We start from the raw sequence: 18,093 nt of genomic DNA, 5'->3' as shown, positions 1-18,093 counted from the left end.
AATCATGCGATTGTCTGAGAAACTTATGTTTTGCTTTTAGGATAGAAAGGTGGCTGGGGAAATCTTGAAAGTATAGCCCCTACTTGTTTTTCTGTTTGTTTGTCAAAGAGAAAAGAAATCCAAAAAGCACATAGCATTCAATGATTAGGGTTTTTGTATATTTCTATTGGCCTTGTGGCATTTGAAGATACTTCACTCTATCTTACTATGTAATTATGGTCCTAGCTGTGAACACCGAGAGCAGCTCCTTCTCTGGATGGTTGTCACAGCTGGGTGCAGAGGCCGAAGTTTTCAAAGACCTACAGTATGTAGGACTACTTCGTTCCTTTCTCATATAAAATATATGACTTGTCATAGAGTTATATTTACCCTGAGATCCAGTAGATGACAGACTTTCATGATTCAATAATTGTCTAATACGCCTTCCCTAGTTAAAATTCATCTGTTAAAAAATTTGTTACTGTTATACAAAGGACTGCATCCTCTATTGCTATGCAAATACATGGCCCTGCTGAGTGCTATGGACTTCATTAAACTCTCTCAAAGTTTTTTTCATAAATGATATGCTTTTGGTAGCATATGAAAATTCCCTAGAGATTTGCAAAATATACAAGAGTTTAGAAGGGTTGATGGCGTAATTCTTTTTTTTTTTTTTTAATTAATTTTTGATGCACAATGTTGAGTTTAGAATAGCGGTTCTGTAAGCTGCTCCCAAATGGGAGAAGTCTATGCAGCTGCATAGACTGCCTAAAGGTGGGAATATACTCAAAGATATGTAGAAAGTTACAGTATCATGCAATGCATTCCTTAGATGATACATCAAATTTACCTATTGGTATCATGAGCACACCTGTTCTGAAACAGAACACTGTTAATCAAGTAGCCTTATCACTCAACAAATAAATTATTTTTACCAAAAAGTTCTGTTCCTTCTCAATCAATCACATATTTGTATGTCCTGATAATACAATTCCAACTTTGCTTTCTAGTCTTCCAGCAGGACATAAGGACTATTCAGACTTGATGTTTTTCATAAAAAGATATTAGCAGGAAAATATCATGTTTGATTTCTTTGTGATTGAGAAAAATTATTTAAAAGATCATAACACTTGCTATTTCTTTAGAAGATTCACTTGTGTTTTCAGTTCAATTGAGTCTTACCTCTCTTTTCTACATAAGAATGTCAGGCGTGCCAGGACTGCAAGACTGACTATTCCAAATATAGAGCCAAGAAGAATTACTTCTTTGATATCTGAAAACAGGAAGACATTAATGCATTTCTTCATGTCTGTTTGAATGTAGTCACATGTGGCAATTTTAAAACTTGTATATACAGTGTTTATTTTACTGTTCTTTGTATTTATGGAACAAACTAGTAAAGAGAAGCAACTCACACAATTCCTACATTTGACAGTTAGGGCAGGTGACTGCAAAAGCTGTTCTAACACAAAGAAAGGATGGCCACTGGTTAATATGTAGCCAACGTCACGAATGTACAATATTTATGTAGAACTGCCAATCCCAACAGCAGACCATTTTTTCAATCCTTTTTCCATACAGTTTGATTGCTTTAAAAATTGCCCCTATTTTGGCATTAAAATTTTGAAACTGCTCCTGCTGCTTAACACTCTATGTGAAGCAAAGATGACTGTTCTGATGCAGGTACGGTGAATTGCATCAGACAGTATTAACACACTAAAAGTGTCAATTTAATTCTGTTTCTGCATAATAAGGACACACAAAAGATAGAAAGAAACCAGTTATGAAACAAATTTTGAATAACAAATCTTCTCCTGTTTTCTTATTCTACTAACGAGTTGCAGGTTACCAGTTCTGTCCTTTTCCTACCAACGTAGGACAGTGCTAGCAGGATGCTGTATGGCTGTGGTAAGCAACCGAAGCTAACAGTATCATGTAGGTACATTTTTCATGACACAACAGATTGGTAAAAGTTTAGGAGATGCAGCATCTGGAGTGAACTGTCTGGGAGAAACAATGCTTCCTGGATTGTGTATCCTTTAAGGAAAATACCTGCTGGAGTACCACCACTGAACAACTGCAAGTCCCAGTGTGAGCAACCCTTGTCCCAGGTTCAGTGTCAGAGGGTCAAAGAGAATTGTAGTCACTTGGCTCTGAGACACTGTGGTGTCCTAAGGTCAAAGTAGATTCAATGCTCTGCCCTTATTCTGCACCTAGTGATAGCACTGTATGCGTGTATAAGGGAGCACATAGTCTATGTAGAGATAGGTGAGCAATGGTGCGTCTGAGCTTTAATGCATCTGGGCTGTGTTTTGGCCAGCCCTTCCTTCCATCGCTTCGTCACGCCTGCAGGAAGAACTGCCCACAGCCCGGCACACAGTGATGGCAGGGTGATTTAACAGATACTTCTGTGATCCTAGAATAGATAATTTGGTTTCTAATTTGGTTTACTCTGAAGTTTAAGGAAACAAGTGAGATACATAATCTGTTTCACAGGCATTGGTCCTTCTTCCAGTAACTTCTATACAAGGCTCAAAAACTTCTGTTTGGCTTACACACACCTCACAGGCAGGTACCCTGTCTCTGCCAAGTGACGAGATCCCACTACCGGCCTCGGTAGTTTGGTCCACTAGTGATTTGCCTCTATTGTGAAATCTTTGTATTTAATTTATAAACTCAGGTTATATTTCTTGATTTTAATACGTTTTGCAGCCAGTCTCCTGGAAACGACAGGCAGACAACAATTCCGTAATAAGAAGACCTAATTTTTTTGGCATCCTCATCTTAAAAAAAGTGCAGAAGAATAATGAGATTTCTGACAACTTTCCAAAAAGAACTGTATTTACACAGAGTCTGAGCCTGGAAAATGAAACCTAAAAGTGGGAAGAGGAGAAGGGGGAAAAAAAAAAGAAAAACCCAAAAGACAGACAAAACCAAATTGCACTTAACACCACCAAATTATTGTCCATCACAATCAGACTGTATGTATATATATTGCTAAGGTTTTATAATATTTAGCTGTATTGTACTTCTGATTTCACTAGATTATCCTTTTTGCTTTTTCTGGATGGTTTCTTTTTCTTCCTCTATGTGATCTTCTGTGAAGCGAGGTTGCTGTGGTACTGGCAAGACTTGCAGTGGGATTGTAATTAGAAGCATAGCAAAATAATTATTAGCAGAGGATTTCCATGGAAACTCTAATTCAAGGAAGCAAAACTCAAAAGCAACAATATGCAGGCCCAACAGCATAATTTGTATTTGAAATTTCAAATACAGAAATGGATTTTGCAAAATGACTGGTATTCAGTTTTCTTGTTTCCATCTCTCATCCTGTCTAGTTTTCGCAGTCCTCATGCCTTTAACTGTTCCAGCTTTTGAAAAACAGAAGCGTATAGCCACTAAAAAAACCTCGGTGATTTGCAATACAGAACTTGAATGTGATGTGCCACAAAACTGCAGCAAGTGTAATGGGCACAGCACTGTAAAGAAGTACCTCTGGATGCTGAGAATAATAGAGGGCTGGGCCCTGTGTTCTTGATCAGCATGAAAGAAATAATTCGGAAAAGTGTGTTTTAATAGTTCATGCTGGAAGTAAAAATGTGACCACTAATCACAGTGGCTAGGTCAGTGGTCACCCATTCAGGCGCCCAGAAATTTGGAAGTGCTGTCCATTAATTATGTCAGCATTTTCCTGGCATCAGGAAGGCCCTCTGCCACAGGGCTTGATAAAATGAATGTTGGTGAAACAGCAGCATGCTGCTATGTGAAGAGGAAAACAGTGAAGAAAACTGATCTCAGTAACAACGATTTTGACAACATGAAGACCTTTTCTGTACTTATGTTGAATTCAGAATCAACACAAGTAAAACTGGCACTGGATTTCAATTGTGTCTTAGACTGGAGGAGGAAATGTATTCAGTGGAAAGCAAGTACTAGCTGTCCATGCTATAACAATGCTACAGGTTTAGATGTAAATGAGAAGAACTTCAGACTGTTTTGCCTACCAGCTCTGGAGAGACTTGGACCTGTCAATAAAACCTTGTCAGACAGACACTGATATCCAACAGCATATCTTATGACACAAAAGGAGGAACAAGGCTAGATATGAATGCCATTATTAGGGCACAGCAGTTAAAAAAAGAATGAAGACGTGTGTACGCAATTTGTATTTGATATTGTCTCAATCAGTCGTCAGTGTTGTCAGTATCCTGCTGCTATGGGCAGCATTGCCATGCTCCAACTTCTTGAGGCTTATAAAAATCATTTTTGGCTCACATTACAAATGAACTACAACCCCAAATATCAAATAGTAAGGAAGTTCTTTGTTACAATCAGATCAATACAATTCTTTCACACCTTGCTCTTTGTCATCTTTCAGAAAAACATGTGCTGAGAAACACTGCGGTTTTTGTTTGCTTGTCCATAAAGCTGCGGCACGTCTCCATCATCCTGAATGCAGTTAATATCTGTGTGTCTTCCAATTCCTTCCCTCCGATCTCTCAGGGCTGGCTTTTTGCCCCCCTTTCTCTAGTGTAAATGTCAGCATCCAGTTTGCTTATTGAGGCTGACTGGCTCCTATCCAGTATGTATGCGGTTGATGGCAGCAATGGAAAAATGTTCTTAGTTTTCAGCTTGGCAAAATGTTTTGCCACTGACTTTTTAAGATCTGGCCTTACTTTGTAAAGATTTCATTCTTCTCAGACTTTTGACAGATGGTCTATTATTACTGTGAACTATGAAGCATGCTAAATTATCTGCTGAACTTCTGAATCTCTCATATTTTCAACAGTTAACTAAAGTACTCCATATGCTCTGGCCTATCATATTAAACAGAAATGTTTTGAAATAACTCTAGTTTCACTCTTTCCAAAATAGCACCATTACTGAGATTGGCCCCTGTGAACACATTGGTTGGATATTGGTTACTAGCAATGGCTGGTCCAAGAAAACATTCCATAAACATTCACTCATCTATTTAAAATTAAGCAACATTCCCTGGTTGTATGTGCAAATGTTCAATAATTATTTTTTATACTAAAGTCCATAGTCTGCTGCCCAAACTCACTGTGGTTCACCTCACAAATATCACTAAATGTGCAGAACTGCATTGGACATGAACAAGCAGTTGGTGCAGGCCTGCAGAGGCTGATGAAATGTGTCAGCTGGCCAAGAATTCATTGCTGATGCACTTTCCACATTTCTTTGGAAGGTGCTCGGAATGGAGAATCTGTTGATATGAATTATTTGATGAGTACTTTTGGGAACAATTAACTCAGCATTAGAAGTTCTTCAACATGCCATGTGGTCTTGCATCACTCTCATGCTTTAAAACATTGCCATCTTGAGGACGTTTGGGGTGTAGTGGCATATGAATAAAACAAAGTTGAAACTGTTAGAAAATATTGTGTGGTTTCCTGTAAATTGTGGAGACAGCCTAACTGCTGCTAAATCCAACAATCCAAGGCTAATTGATAATCTAAAGTAGTGAAGCAAGAAGGGTAGTAAATTAATGTTATTTATACTAAATAGCATACATCATTCACAATAATTTTACAGCTGTAGAATAATACATTATGTTTTGAGACAACATAATCCTTTAGAACAAAAGAGTGGAAGCCTTCAACAAGCATGGGCTGTGTTTGCTTTCAAATCACAGAATCACAGAATGGTTGAGGTGGGAAGGGACCTCTGGAGGTCATCTTGTCCAACTCCCTCATTCAAGCAGGGCCACCCAGCATCAGTTGCCCAGGACCATGTCCAGATGGTGTTTAAAAATCTCCGGACAGGGAGAGTCTACAACCTCTCTGGCAATCTGTGCCAGGGCTTTATCACACTCACAGTAAAAAAGTGTTTCCTGATGTTCAGAGGGAACCTCCTGTGTTTCAGACTGTGACCATTGCCTCTGATCCTGCCTCTGGGCATGACTGAAAAGGGCCTGAGTCTGTCCTCTTTTCACCCTCCCTTCAGGTATTTGTACACATTGATAAGATCTGTGACCCCCAAAAACCTTCTCTCTTCCAGACTGAACAGCTCCCAGCTCTCTCAGCCTTTCCTCATACAAGAAATGCACCAGTCCCCTGATCATTTTCATGACCCTTCGTTGGACTTTCTCCAGCATGTCCACATCTTTCTTGTGCTGAGGAACGCAGCGCTAGACACAGCACTGCAGGTGTGACCTCACCAGTGCTGAGCAGAGGGGAAGGATCACCTCCCTCAACCTGCTGGCATACTTTGCCTAACGCAGCCTGGGGCACCACGAATCACAGAATCAGAATCACAGCATGGTAGGAATTGGAAGGGACCTCTGGAGATCACCCTGTCCCACCCTCTGCTGGAGCAGGCACCCCCAGAGCAGGGGCACAGGACCACATCCAGGCGGGGTGTGAATGTCTCCAGGGAAGGGACCCCACAGCCTCTCTGGGCAGCCTGTGCCCCTGCTCTGGCACCCGCACAGGGAAGGAGATTTTTCTCATGTTTAGCTGGAACTTCCTGTGTTCCAATTTGTGCCCGTTGCCCCTTGGCCTGTCGTTGGGCACTATTGAACAGAGTCTAGTCCCATCCCCCTGACACCCACCCTTCAGATATTTATAAGCATTGATAAGATCCCCGCTCAGTTTTCTCCTCTCCAGGCTGAACAAACCCAGGTCTCTCAGCCTTTCCTCATAAGGGAGATGCTTCGGTCCCCTGATCGTCTTCGTAGCTCTCCGCTGGACTTGCTCGAGCAGTTCCCTGTGCTTCTTCAACTGGGGAGCCACAAGTGGACGCAGCACTCCAGATGTGACCTCACTACGGCAGAGTAGAGGGGGAGGATAACCTCCCTTGCCCTGCTGACCACACTCCTTCTAATGCACCCCAGGACACCGTTGGCCTTCTTGGCCCCAAGGGCACGGTGCTGGCTCAGGGTCAGGTTGCTGCCCACCGGCACTCTCAGGTCCTTCTCAGCAGAGCTGCTTTCCAGTAGATCAGCCCCCAGCCTGTGCTGGTGCGGGGGGATGTTCCTCCCCAGGTGCAGGACCTTACACTTGCTTTTGTTGAATTTCATGAGGTTCCCCTCGGCCCAGCTCTCCAGCCTGTCCAGGTCTCGTTGGGTGGCTGCACAACCTTCAAGCGTATCAGCCCCTCCTCCCAGCTCGGTATTGTCAGCGAACTTGCTGAGGTTACACTCTTTCCCTTCGTCCAGGTCATTGCTGAATATATTGAACAGGACTGGCCCCAGCACAGACCCCTGGGGAACACCACTAGTCATGGGCCTCAACCAGGCTCTGCCGTATTGATCACAACCTTCTGATCTCTGTTGTTCAGCCAGTTCTCTGTTCACCTCACTGTCCTCTCATCCAGCCCACACTTCCTTAGCTTGTCTGTGAGGATGTTATGGGAGACAGTGTACAATGCCTTACTGAAGTCAAGATAAACAACATCCTCTGCTCTCCCTTCATCAACCCAGCCAGTCACACCATCACAGAAGGCTATCAGGTTGGTCAGACATGATCTCCCCTTGGTGCATCCACGTTGACTACTTCTGATAACCTGCTTTTCCTCTACATGCCTGGAGATGACCCCCAGGATGAACTGCTCCATCACCTTTCCAGGGATGGAGGTGAGGCTGACTGGCCTGTAGTTTACTAAGTCCTCCTTCTTGCCCTTTTTGAAGACTGGAGTGACATTTGCTTTCCTCCAGTCCTTGGGCACCCTCTTGTTATCCTTGACATCCCTTGCCAGATTAATTCCAAGCGAACCTTGGCCTTCCTCGTTGCATCTCTGCATACCCTGACAACACTCCTATATTCCTCCTAAGTTGCCAGTCCTTTCTCCGCATACAGTGAACCTCCCTCTTCCATTGGAGTTTCTCTAGAAGCTCTTTGGTCATCCATGCAGGTCTCCTGTCTCCTTTGCTTGACTTATTCTTCCTAGGGATGCACTGATCTTGAGCTCGGAGGAAGTGGTCCTTGAATACTCACCAGCTCTCTTGGAACCACCTGCTTTCTAAAGCCCTAGCCCATGTGTTAAGGGACTAGAAACTTGTCTCAAAATTGTTGGCAGGACAGTTTAACCACCATGGCAACCAAGCAGGACAGTTTAACCACCATAACCTCATCACCATGGCAACCAGGACAGTTTGACCCGACAGGAACACATATGCATCCTGTTGCCTCAGAGCAAATAGCCCTAGTCCTCTGCGCTTGTGCCTGAGCCCAGGGCTGGCTGACCATATATGGGGGGCTAGGACCCTCTAGTGACGGTACTGGGCATGTGTACCCATCGCTGAATGGGAGGTGTGGGTATGCAAAACAATTCTGAGAACAATGTTATAAAAGATGAAACCAGTGGAGATCAGCAGAAAGGGAAGAGGGAAGAAGAAAGAAGAACATTCTTTCACCGGATTCAAAGATACATCAGACTGAGGAGACGCCACAGATCTGTGGTGGTAGCTATCGGACTCTCTCCCTTTCTCACTCTTTTTTCTCTCTCTCTCCCCCTTTCCCACTCTTTTCTCTCTTTCTCTCCTTTTCTCTTGCGTGTTTGTTGTTGGCCAAATAAAGTGACTTGGCACTTGACTCTCTTTTGAGTCTTAATTCTGTTTCCGAGAATGTAAAAGGGTTGTCCACTCAAGAACCACGCCTACCTTTCAGTTCCTTTCAGCCAAACCTATAGAAAGCAAAGCATGAAGCCCTAAACCCTTAGAAAGAGTAGATACATTAAATAATAGAAAAAAACCCACACCATAAACCACCTGTTATCTAGATTTGAATATTAGTCTTTCTAGAAACCCAGGGATCTCATGTGCAATGTCTTCCCAAGTAAGAGAAGTTGCTTTTGTCGAGGGCCATCATTGTATACTGAGAGTGCCTTGTTTGTGATTATGATTTCTATGTCAATTTGTAACATTTAAAAGGAAACAGACCTGTTCTCAGGATACAACTGGGTGTGTCTCCGGACCAGGCCCCCGTCGCTCGACAAATTCTTTCCTTTGACCCAGTGAGTTCATAGTCCTGATTGCAGATGAAACTGATGGTTGAGCCCAGCAGGTAGTTAGTTCCATTCTTTCTTCCGTTGGCTGGATGATCCAGCCAGCCACAAGAGATCACTAGTAAAAGAGACATATCTGGTTAAAGTATTTTGGATTTGGACTAGCAAATCTCCATCACAATGACTCAAATGGTATTTTGGTGGCAACTCATGGAAAGTCAAAGTTTTTTAGGCTAACTGAAAGACAATACTTTCTGTTTTATTTTTATTTTTTCATTTTTAAGTCCAAGGAAGACAGGTGAAGGCATAGAAAATGAAGATAAGGATTCTACACTGAGGTATAGTAGTGGAAGAATTGGAAAGAAATTTATTTTGTCTTTGTCTAAGTATCCTACTAGTGCAGTTTTCCTGGTGCAAGGACAGTTCCTCGCAATAACAGTGTTTACAGCTGCGTGAACCTACAGTTACGCAAAGCCTCCTCGATCAGTATTAACTATTTAGATCCCCTGCAGAAAGAACCGTATGCAGAAAAACTGGTGGATGCTTTGTGGAATATATCACCTGGCTTCAGATTTTCTACCAGCAGCTTGTGGTTCTCATGAGATAGTCTTGTGGAATTTCCCACTTGAAGGCTTCTTGTTGTCAGGACATCAAATCTGCAGAATGGGTCAGAGTCACAGAGCGAGACCATCTCTTTCACCAGGGGATCAGCAGGGTCTTCATAAGGAAAGAACACGGGCAGGAAGGAAGCATTGTGCTTTTCCCGATAAAAGAAATTGTTCAGTAATAATTCTGTGTCATAGGTAAAGAGAGAAGTTCCATTTTCAATGGCCCCTTGGGAGACGGAGAAAGAAAGAGAGAGAGATTCGTATGTAACATTGTCTCAGACCTATATCACCTTATTATACCAATTCAAGTGCTTATTTACATAAACACAGCTAGAGCTGGAAGAAATCTACGAAGCCCTACAGCTTCCTTCCACTCAAGATTATTTTCCTTTTCACATGCAGCATCTTAACTTAGCACTAAAGTTAGTGTTGGGTTAACCTGGTGTTTGATCAATTGCTTAAAATTGGATCCAAATAATTGTGTAGCTATGATTTTACACAAAGATGGGTTTAGAAGCCTGCTGACAAAATGGTGATAAAGAAGTACCTCAGACAGATCTAGCTAAACCAAACATTGCAAGCAACACAAATCCTGATCCTGCGTGTCCCTAAATTTAACATGTCTGCATGGCCCTACTTTTTGCTTTCGCTCTGCTAAATTAGAAACTTCCTGAAGCAGGAGCAGTGAGACTTTTCAGTATGATCTGAATCCTCGAGTACAGCTACACTGTGCTTGATACAGAGATCAGCTGGTAGCCAGAGGGTATTTTGCAACACATTTCTGGCCTGTCTCCTAACCTGATGTCAGGAGGAATGCTGTCTAATGCTGCAGGCTAGATATAGCAGCCTAATCATTTTCATTAAATGAAAGCAGCCATTCTTCTACACACACCAACCCACATCCTCCTTTTTAAAGGGACAGTTATTAAATTGTGATTTAATAAATGACTTTTTAAATTGTCAGCATGGTACTTGATGGAAACATTGCTAATATTCTGGAAAAAGATAGCTGACCCTTGCTACTGCTATACTTCTGTAACACTTTAGTGTGGTGATGCTGCATTCAGCTGACCTAGTAGATGGAATTCTGAAAGTGTAAACTCTGAAATATGAGCTCTGGCTCTTGATGGAACAAAGTGCAGGACGCTCCATCATGGTTCCATCTTCAATCATTTGGCTAGGTACGTTATCCACTCAGGTAGAGGACATGCTTCTCTTACTCCCTTCTTTTCCTCCATTACAGGTTGCTTAGCACAGACTTCATTTGCTAGTCTGTAAATCACAAGCCGTTTTGAATTTGTAAGGAAAACATAATAATAGACTAGAGAAATGACTTACAGTCAGCTCCAAACTCAAACACCTGCTGGGGACTTGCATGAACCGACATGGTGGTTTTATTCTTGAAGGTATACTCATCCTCTATATTGCCATTCATTACCCCAAAAAGACCCTGTGTGTGATTCATAAACTTCTCTGGGAGCAGAACTGTCAAGCTCAGAAATCCTCCACTTCCCCTTATTTCCACTCCAGACCCAGAAGAGAACATCACTGTGATGTTCTGATCAGCTCCAGAATGGAGAAAGAGACCTATAACAATGAGAGGGAGAGGACAAAAGAGCTAATTATCTATAGTGAACAGATTGTCGTGCAATTAGTTTTAACCATTTTTCATAAAGCTTTTCCTCCCTTCCACTCTGGGCTACATTCTGAGAAGCATTTAAATGGAGGTCACACCTTCATACCTACAACTGCGGTAAGATGGCTACAACAAAGTAGTAGCAAAAAAAGGCCTACAGTTGATATCAGCAGCACTGCCTTCTGACAGTGTCCCAGAGCAGAAGCTTTAAGATATGAGATGATTACATCAGAGAGTGGCTGTGAGCTGGAAGCTCTCAGTGGTCACAGGCTTCTGCTGCTTCTTGATTGTCTTGTTAAGACCTCCCTAATACAGCTTCTTCTCCAAACCCCGTCACTCTCCCTTCTATTTTTTTTTCTTCTTGGATCTCTCTGCTTCTGCAGCTCCTTATCAATGTAGCCTTCCCTCTGCTCTTCATCATATTTTCCAGCCATTTGAGGAATACTAATTTCTAGCCACAGAAAACTTCCTCTGCTGAATAAGAGGCTTACTGTTAAAATTCTGGTAATGTTTAGAGTATTTGTCAAATTATTATAAAGACTAACCAAATGATCACACCCCTGGAGGGAAAAAATTCAACTTTCAATAATCTTTTTGGCAGAAGAATAGAAGAATAACATATGCCCAATCAAGAGAGCTCCTGATAGGTGAATGTAAAATTCAACTGTATTTTAGTATATATTTTGGTTGTATTTTACTATTTTCATTTTGCTTGGTAGGTTTCATTGCATTAGATGCAGTAAGCTCAGCAGAATGTGGAGCAAGGAGTTTTTAATTCCATTCACCCTCCATGGGGTGAGAAGGAAAACCATTGCTCTACAAGCCACTGAAAGAGGACATAGAAAATGTGGGCATTGAATCCACATATTAAAACACTTCACTGTCATTGCCAGGGTTGCATGCCATCCCTTCATACTCTGCTCTCATCCCGGAAAGTTCAGGCAAGCACCAGGCATTGGTAAAGGTTGTCATTTATGTTATTTGGACATTCTGGGAGAGGAGAACGTGCCACAGACGTGCCTATTGGCAAATCAGATTACTCGGCCTCTTCCTGGACACAGCATAGGTGCTTCCAGTTACAGCTAGGCTAACTGCCAGTAATGCTGATGAGAAGCAGGGAGGTTGCAGGTTCTGATGGGCTCACCTGAACCATGACTCCCTGCTACATGTCTCCATGGGAACACATCTAGCCACAGTGTGCTTCTCTGTAGCACGCTTGATCTGTGGCTATTTGGAAGGAGATGTGTAGTCCATAATTCTGGTGGCTATATTCCTGCCCATATTGTAGCTGTCATCAGTCTCAAAGGCCAGAGGGATCTATGCACTGGGCTAGTACAAAGACAGTGCCAGGTAGGCAAATTGGATGGAAAGGGCATTCTCCCCTGTGCTCTCAATTTTATTTCTTTCACTAAGGCCTATACCAACTGTGCACTACCACTGATTCTGCCTCAGTCTGACAGCAACTGAACTGAAGAAAGTAATGTAATAATAAAATAAATTCTAATAAGCCGAAACATTTCCTGTCCTTTATTTTACTCCTTACATAATTTCTGGAGTGACCTGCAGCCTGTTTTGCAAAGGGACACTGAAAAGAGAGTTGAAACACATGCATCTAGAGATATTTTAAACTATACATGGGCTCCATTGGAATACAATAGCTTACAAGGCTGATATTTGTAACTAACCTTTCAGGTCCATCCAGCGTTGCTCAGAGAAGCTGATGACTTTCTGGTTCAACAGGACCTCCAGATTCAAATCCTCCGAGTAGCGTACTTCAATCACATCAGAGTTGTTCTCCTGCATGGCCACTGCAGACAAGCCTGTCACCTGAGCCCCAGTTCCTTCCAAATGAAAAAACAACAACCCAGAATACCAAACATGACATAAAGTAAATATGGAAGGTTATAATGATACGGACAAAAAAACCCCACCAGATATGTCCTTAGAATAATTAAATATGATTATTTATATCTGAGGGAATTGCTAAGCATAGAAGTCACATAAAACCCCACAGTGTAAGTCTCATACCAGTATAGTATATTGAAAGTAGACTGTTTAATGCTAAAAAAGTCTGGAAATTCTAAATCCTTCATCCCAGTGGCAGTGGCTGAGCTATGTAAGACCGGTTGATCTTCTTCTTGCACATTTGGCCCTACAAGTAAGGCTTGGAAAACAAAAATAATTTTCAGGGAGGGTATGACAGAAAAAGGAAACAGAGTGAACAAAAATTTAAGAAAGCAGTCTTCAGAATGAACTGCTCAGTGGCTCATGGCACTTCTACCACAAACACTGTAAAATCTATCAAGGGCAAAATATTTCCTTGTTAATCTCCATTGTATCCAATGTGATATTCAGTATAAGCATTCATGTCTAGATGGGTGCTGAAACACACAGGCAATTTTTAGTCCATCCTTATAATTCCACCAGAAGTACCAAATCCTTGAAGTGCATCCCTGAGGCCAACTGGAACATTCTTTCCTAAGGCAAGCCTGCTCTTTTATGCACCATAAAATAGCACTAGATATAGGAAAAGCATAAACAAAAGTATCTGACATTACACTTTTCAGGTTGTCATGAGAAGCATGATCCCATTCTGCTGCTTCATACTCTATTTTTCCCTCATTTAAAAAATGCAGGTGTGTGAGAATCTCATTCTTACAGGTTGGTGTGCAATCTGCCCATTCAAATCAGGACGGCCACAGGTACCTCCAGAAATCTTCTGCCCTAGGTTTCATTTTACAAACTAGACAAAAGACCAGGACAATCAGTCCCTGTGAATAAAAGAAAGACCCCCTTAACCAGCTTCCCACCAGATATTCTGTACTTTTCTGCTAGCTTGAGGTGATCAGAAAGAATTCTTTCACCATCCAAAGTATGTTTTCTCAGCTCCTTCTGGGACATTTTTGCTCTGTCAACACATGCATGCATGCATATACACCTAACAGACAAAGAAAGTAAAGCAGGGCATACGCTTACCTGCTTTCTATTAATTTTGAACTACAATACTAGCAAAATGCATCAGCTGGGAGCTACAGCTGTTGACTGATTCCTAGAACTGACCTTATGTTTCCTTATAGATGGGAATGGGCATGAAGAGAAATGAGGATTGTTTTCTTGAGCTCTTAAACACAACAGAAACCCTTACATTTCCATTACTCATACCCAATAAAAGTAGCAAATAATCTTTGAATAGGAAGGTATTTTTTTCCTGAACATTTTGTTTGTCTTCTGATTAGCTTCAAATCGTTGACCTTTCACAAACTGCCAAAAAAGAAGACTAGAAAAGACAGGAGAAATGCTGTAAAGTGCAAATCAAGCAACCTCAGAAGCTGTTATTTGTCATCACTGCTTCCTCTCTTACCAGCTTACCATTGGGAAAGTGTACCTGCTGTGTCCTCCCTTGCACTCTTAGGGATGTGAGATCAGACTCTACCAATGTGTACTCTCCTTGCCCTTTGAAGGTGAAGTGCAGACCATCAAATGTGAGGAAGTGAGGATCCCCAAAAGCAGATGCTGTTTTTAAAAGAAAAAAGAGAAATAAGAACAAGCAAAACTGTAACCCATTACTCCTCCTCTTAGGGTCACAAGAAAAAAAATCTTATTGTGGTGATCCAAAGAATGGCATTTCAACAAAGAAAAAAATGTGAGGCTGATTCATGGTAAATGTGACATGAGGAACAGCCACGACCACCAGCCACTGTGGGAACTGTGAGAAATGTCATTCCAGTTACTCTCATCTTTATCGGCCAACATTTAGGGCTGCACTTTAAAAGGCTGTTATGGGCAGCAACATTTACTTGGTAGATGCCCTTCCAGAATCCTCAGGCTAGAAGCCTCATTCGCATGCAATATATGGGAAGATTTGGACATGAACACAGGGCTACTCCAGAAACAGCTCACCAGGGAGCTTCCAAATGTAGCTGGAAGTGAAGGTCAGAGAAATGGGATGGGGCTCTGAAGTATCATCTGATCTGATCTGATCTGATCATCTGAATCCTCAGCCCCAAACCATCTCCAGAGTTCAGCAGATATTCTTGGTTTTGCCTTTTTAGATCAGTAAGAGGTCAGAAGGCCCCTCTCCCCTCCAGCAAAAAAAGTTGAAGTTGCGTCATCTTATCTGAGGTATGACTCTCAAAGACTAAGGACATCCATGTGACAGGTAGGTTGTTAACTGCTTGATTGTTAAGTATTTTGGGATCATTGTCTCTCTCAATCTTTTTCTAGAGAAAGAGTCCCCTCCATGAACCAGGTTCATTAGACCAAGGGAAAGAAGGCCTTATTTTTTTCTCCTCAGAAGTTAGTGCATTCACTTGGAATTTTCAGACCAAAATGCACATAGCAAACAAACACTCACAACAGAAAATCACAGTGAAAAAGGCCCGCCCCCTGAGTGGCAGGTTCAAGTAACTTCTCCACATTGGGCAGTTGTGGTGTTTAAGCCCAGCATCCCATGTTCCAGGACAGTTCTGTAAGTTCCAAGTGACTTTTTTTGTTTGAGATTATTTTGCACCGCATCCATCTTTAGCATGCTCTGAGAAGCTTTTAGCATTAAGATCTTTGCAGAGGGTTCTGTGGCATTTGAGGGTTTGTTTTCTCAGATGCTTAGGCTTGCACAAGGTTAATGAACACTCTCCTGGCTGTGTGGTAGCACAGGCGGTTTGGCATATAGTTTCTAGGAGAAAGACAAGCATCTGCAGTGCTTAGTGAGAGCTGCATGATGGATTTTTGTCATGTTTGAGAGATGGATGTAATGGCATAAGTACTTTTGGGAATCTTTTTGCAAGACCATGTGCTTCACATGCCTCATCAACATGTCTTTGCTTGAGAGGCATGTTGTAGCCTTTCTTCCCCTAGTGGAACTGTCAGGGCCCTGAGCACACTCATAGACCTTAATTACACTAAGCAGTTTCACTGGGCCCTCTACCTTTACCCTCTGTCCATGGACTCTATCTAAACTCAGGCCCAGGCCTTCAGTCACTGTCTGAGCTATGTCATAGGTGTACCTGTCTTCGTCTCCAACACAGCCATGCCTGCGGTTGGCCATGAACCCTACTGATCTGCACACAGACCTGCAACTGACTTTCTGGCTTGTCCTTGGACATGCCTTTTCAGTATGGACTCACCTGACGATTGCTGGACTGTGTCTCACCCTGGTTACCATCACTGGACCAGACTGTTGACCCTGGTTGGCAGAATGACATCTCAGCTTTCCTTTGGACCTGCCTTGTCACCACAAACTGATGTGGAGATCTGGACTTTAGGCTGACTGCTGCTGCCATCACCGTGTCTGCCCTGCTCGCCTCGCTCAGGACTAGGCCATGGGCTGGCAAGGATCTTGCCCTTCCAACCTTATTATCACACTTGGCTCGCAGCTTCCTACTCCTTTGTTGCTTCCAGACAGGAAAATTTTATGGGGGAGATGAGGAAAGACTTTCACTCTCTGCCATTGCTAGTCCTTGGAGAACCTTGTGCCGTGTCACATCACGTCCCAGCTACCTCCTTCAGCGCCCTCTGCAGTTTTCTCCTTTTTTTGCCTGAAGTAAACCACTGCCTCTTTGCACTTTCCTTCTTTATGGGAGCTCAAAATCCTGCTGGACACCTCAGCACCCCAGTAGCATAGATTAAGGCAAGACATGTGGCAGCAATAGAGATATGGTAAGACTTGAGGACTACTTAAAAGCAAGGCGCAGGAACAGTAGACACACTTGTAAATGGTAGAACTTCCATATTTGATATTAATATAATTTTTCAGCATGACAACTTTTCTAGCTACTGCCAAGCTGCCATTAATGATCCCTAACCATCTTCTTTGTGAGAAAGTGCCCCTTGATGTTTGAAAGTCATGGACATTGACTAGTGACCTTCAGCTATTTAGGTTCCAGGGGTTAATGAGATACTCAATAGCAGAAAATCTTGCAGGACAATTAAAAACCACATACAGATTTTGCCACTGATAGATCAATGGAAACCCTCCATGGAAATTTTCCACAGGAGATTGTACCCTCACCATTGTCAACAGACATACATACATATATAAATATTCTAAAAACCAACACTATCAAAAAGCTATACGCCATAATGGAATTCTGAAGCACTTACCAGCTCGAGGTGGGCGATATGTCCTGCAGTCACTGGAGGACCGCCTTTTCATATAGACATGACAATTATCAGACCACAGGCAGCAGTAATAGAAGCTGATGACATCATAAAGCCAATGGGAAAAACCAGGTATCCGGGGAGGCTTCCTGAAAGGTGGTGAACCCCAGTCATGGCCTCGGTCAGGTGTGCTGCCTCCTGTGGAGTCATGTGTGAGGATTTGGGTCCCTGTAGAGTCATAGCAACACTGCTGTCCTGCCGCGTACTGGGGACTGGTTGAGAAAAGCAGTGAGAAGAAAGTAATAATTCAGCTCTATGAAGTCCATTTGTATTTAGAGGTTACCTATTGCTTTCTTATGGATATAACTAAGTGGTTTGGTTGCCAAACTTTATATGATGTCTAGAGATGATACCTCCCAGTTAGACTTCACACCCTGCCCCCACCACCCTGTTCTTATAAATTAGACCAGATTAGGGACAGGGAAGGAGGGGTTTTTAACCAAGTCAGTAAGGAAGTGCTGTAGGCCTTATAGGTACATGAACATAGCACTTTTAAAAATTGTTCTGACGGAGTGCAAAGAATAACTTGTTGAACTTAAGTAGACAACACAAGAAAGACTTAATTAGGCCTAATCAAATCTCCTTTAGACATTAGGGCTTGTGTAGGTATCCTAAGGTTTAGCACAGTGCAATTAATTGTTTATTAAATCTAAGGCCTTAATTTCACGTCAGCAATGAGGGCCAACACATGAATAAGAGGGAATCAATGGTTGCTATGAACCTGAGACTTGGCAGTCCAAAGACCTT

General features: G+C 42.3%; 1 protein-coding gene across 1 annotated transcript in view; it reads right to left on the bottom strand.

Annotated features, from left to right (window-relative positions):
* SUSD2 (sushi domain containing 2) overlaps positions 1–18,093 on the bottom strand; it is a 28,605-nt gene that overhangs the window by 2,797 nt on the left and 7,715 nt on the right. The window contains exons 8-14 of the mRNA XM_064466451.1: positions 17,290–17,558; positions 14,560–14,703; positions 12,876–13,031; positions 10,893–11,141; positions 9,508–9,780; positions 8,882–9,064; positions 1,162–1,252 (exon numbers count right to left, since the gene is read on the bottom strand). Of these exons, the coding sequence (XP_064322521.1) occupies positions 1,162–1,252; positions 8,882–9,064; positions 9,508–9,780; positions 10,893–11,141; positions 12,876–13,031; positions 14,560–14,703; positions 17,290–17,558 (1,365 nt within the window). The remainder of the gene's footprint in view (positions 1–1,161; positions 1,253–8,881; positions 9,065–9,507; positions 9,781–10,892; positions 11,142–12,875; positions 13,032–14,559; positions 14,704–17,289; positions 17,559–18,093) is intronic.

This window comes from Phalacrocorax carbo, chromosome 15, assembly GCF_963921805.1.
Source record: "Phalacrocorax carbo chromosome 15, bPhaCar2.1, whole genome shotgun sequence".
Classification (NCBI taxonomy): Eukaryota; Metazoa; Chordata; class Aves; order Suliformes; family Phalacrocoracidae; genus Phalacrocorax; species Phalacrocorax carbo.
Note: the sequence above shows the minus strand (reverse complement) of the source record. Positions and strands in the feature narration are given on the sequence as shown.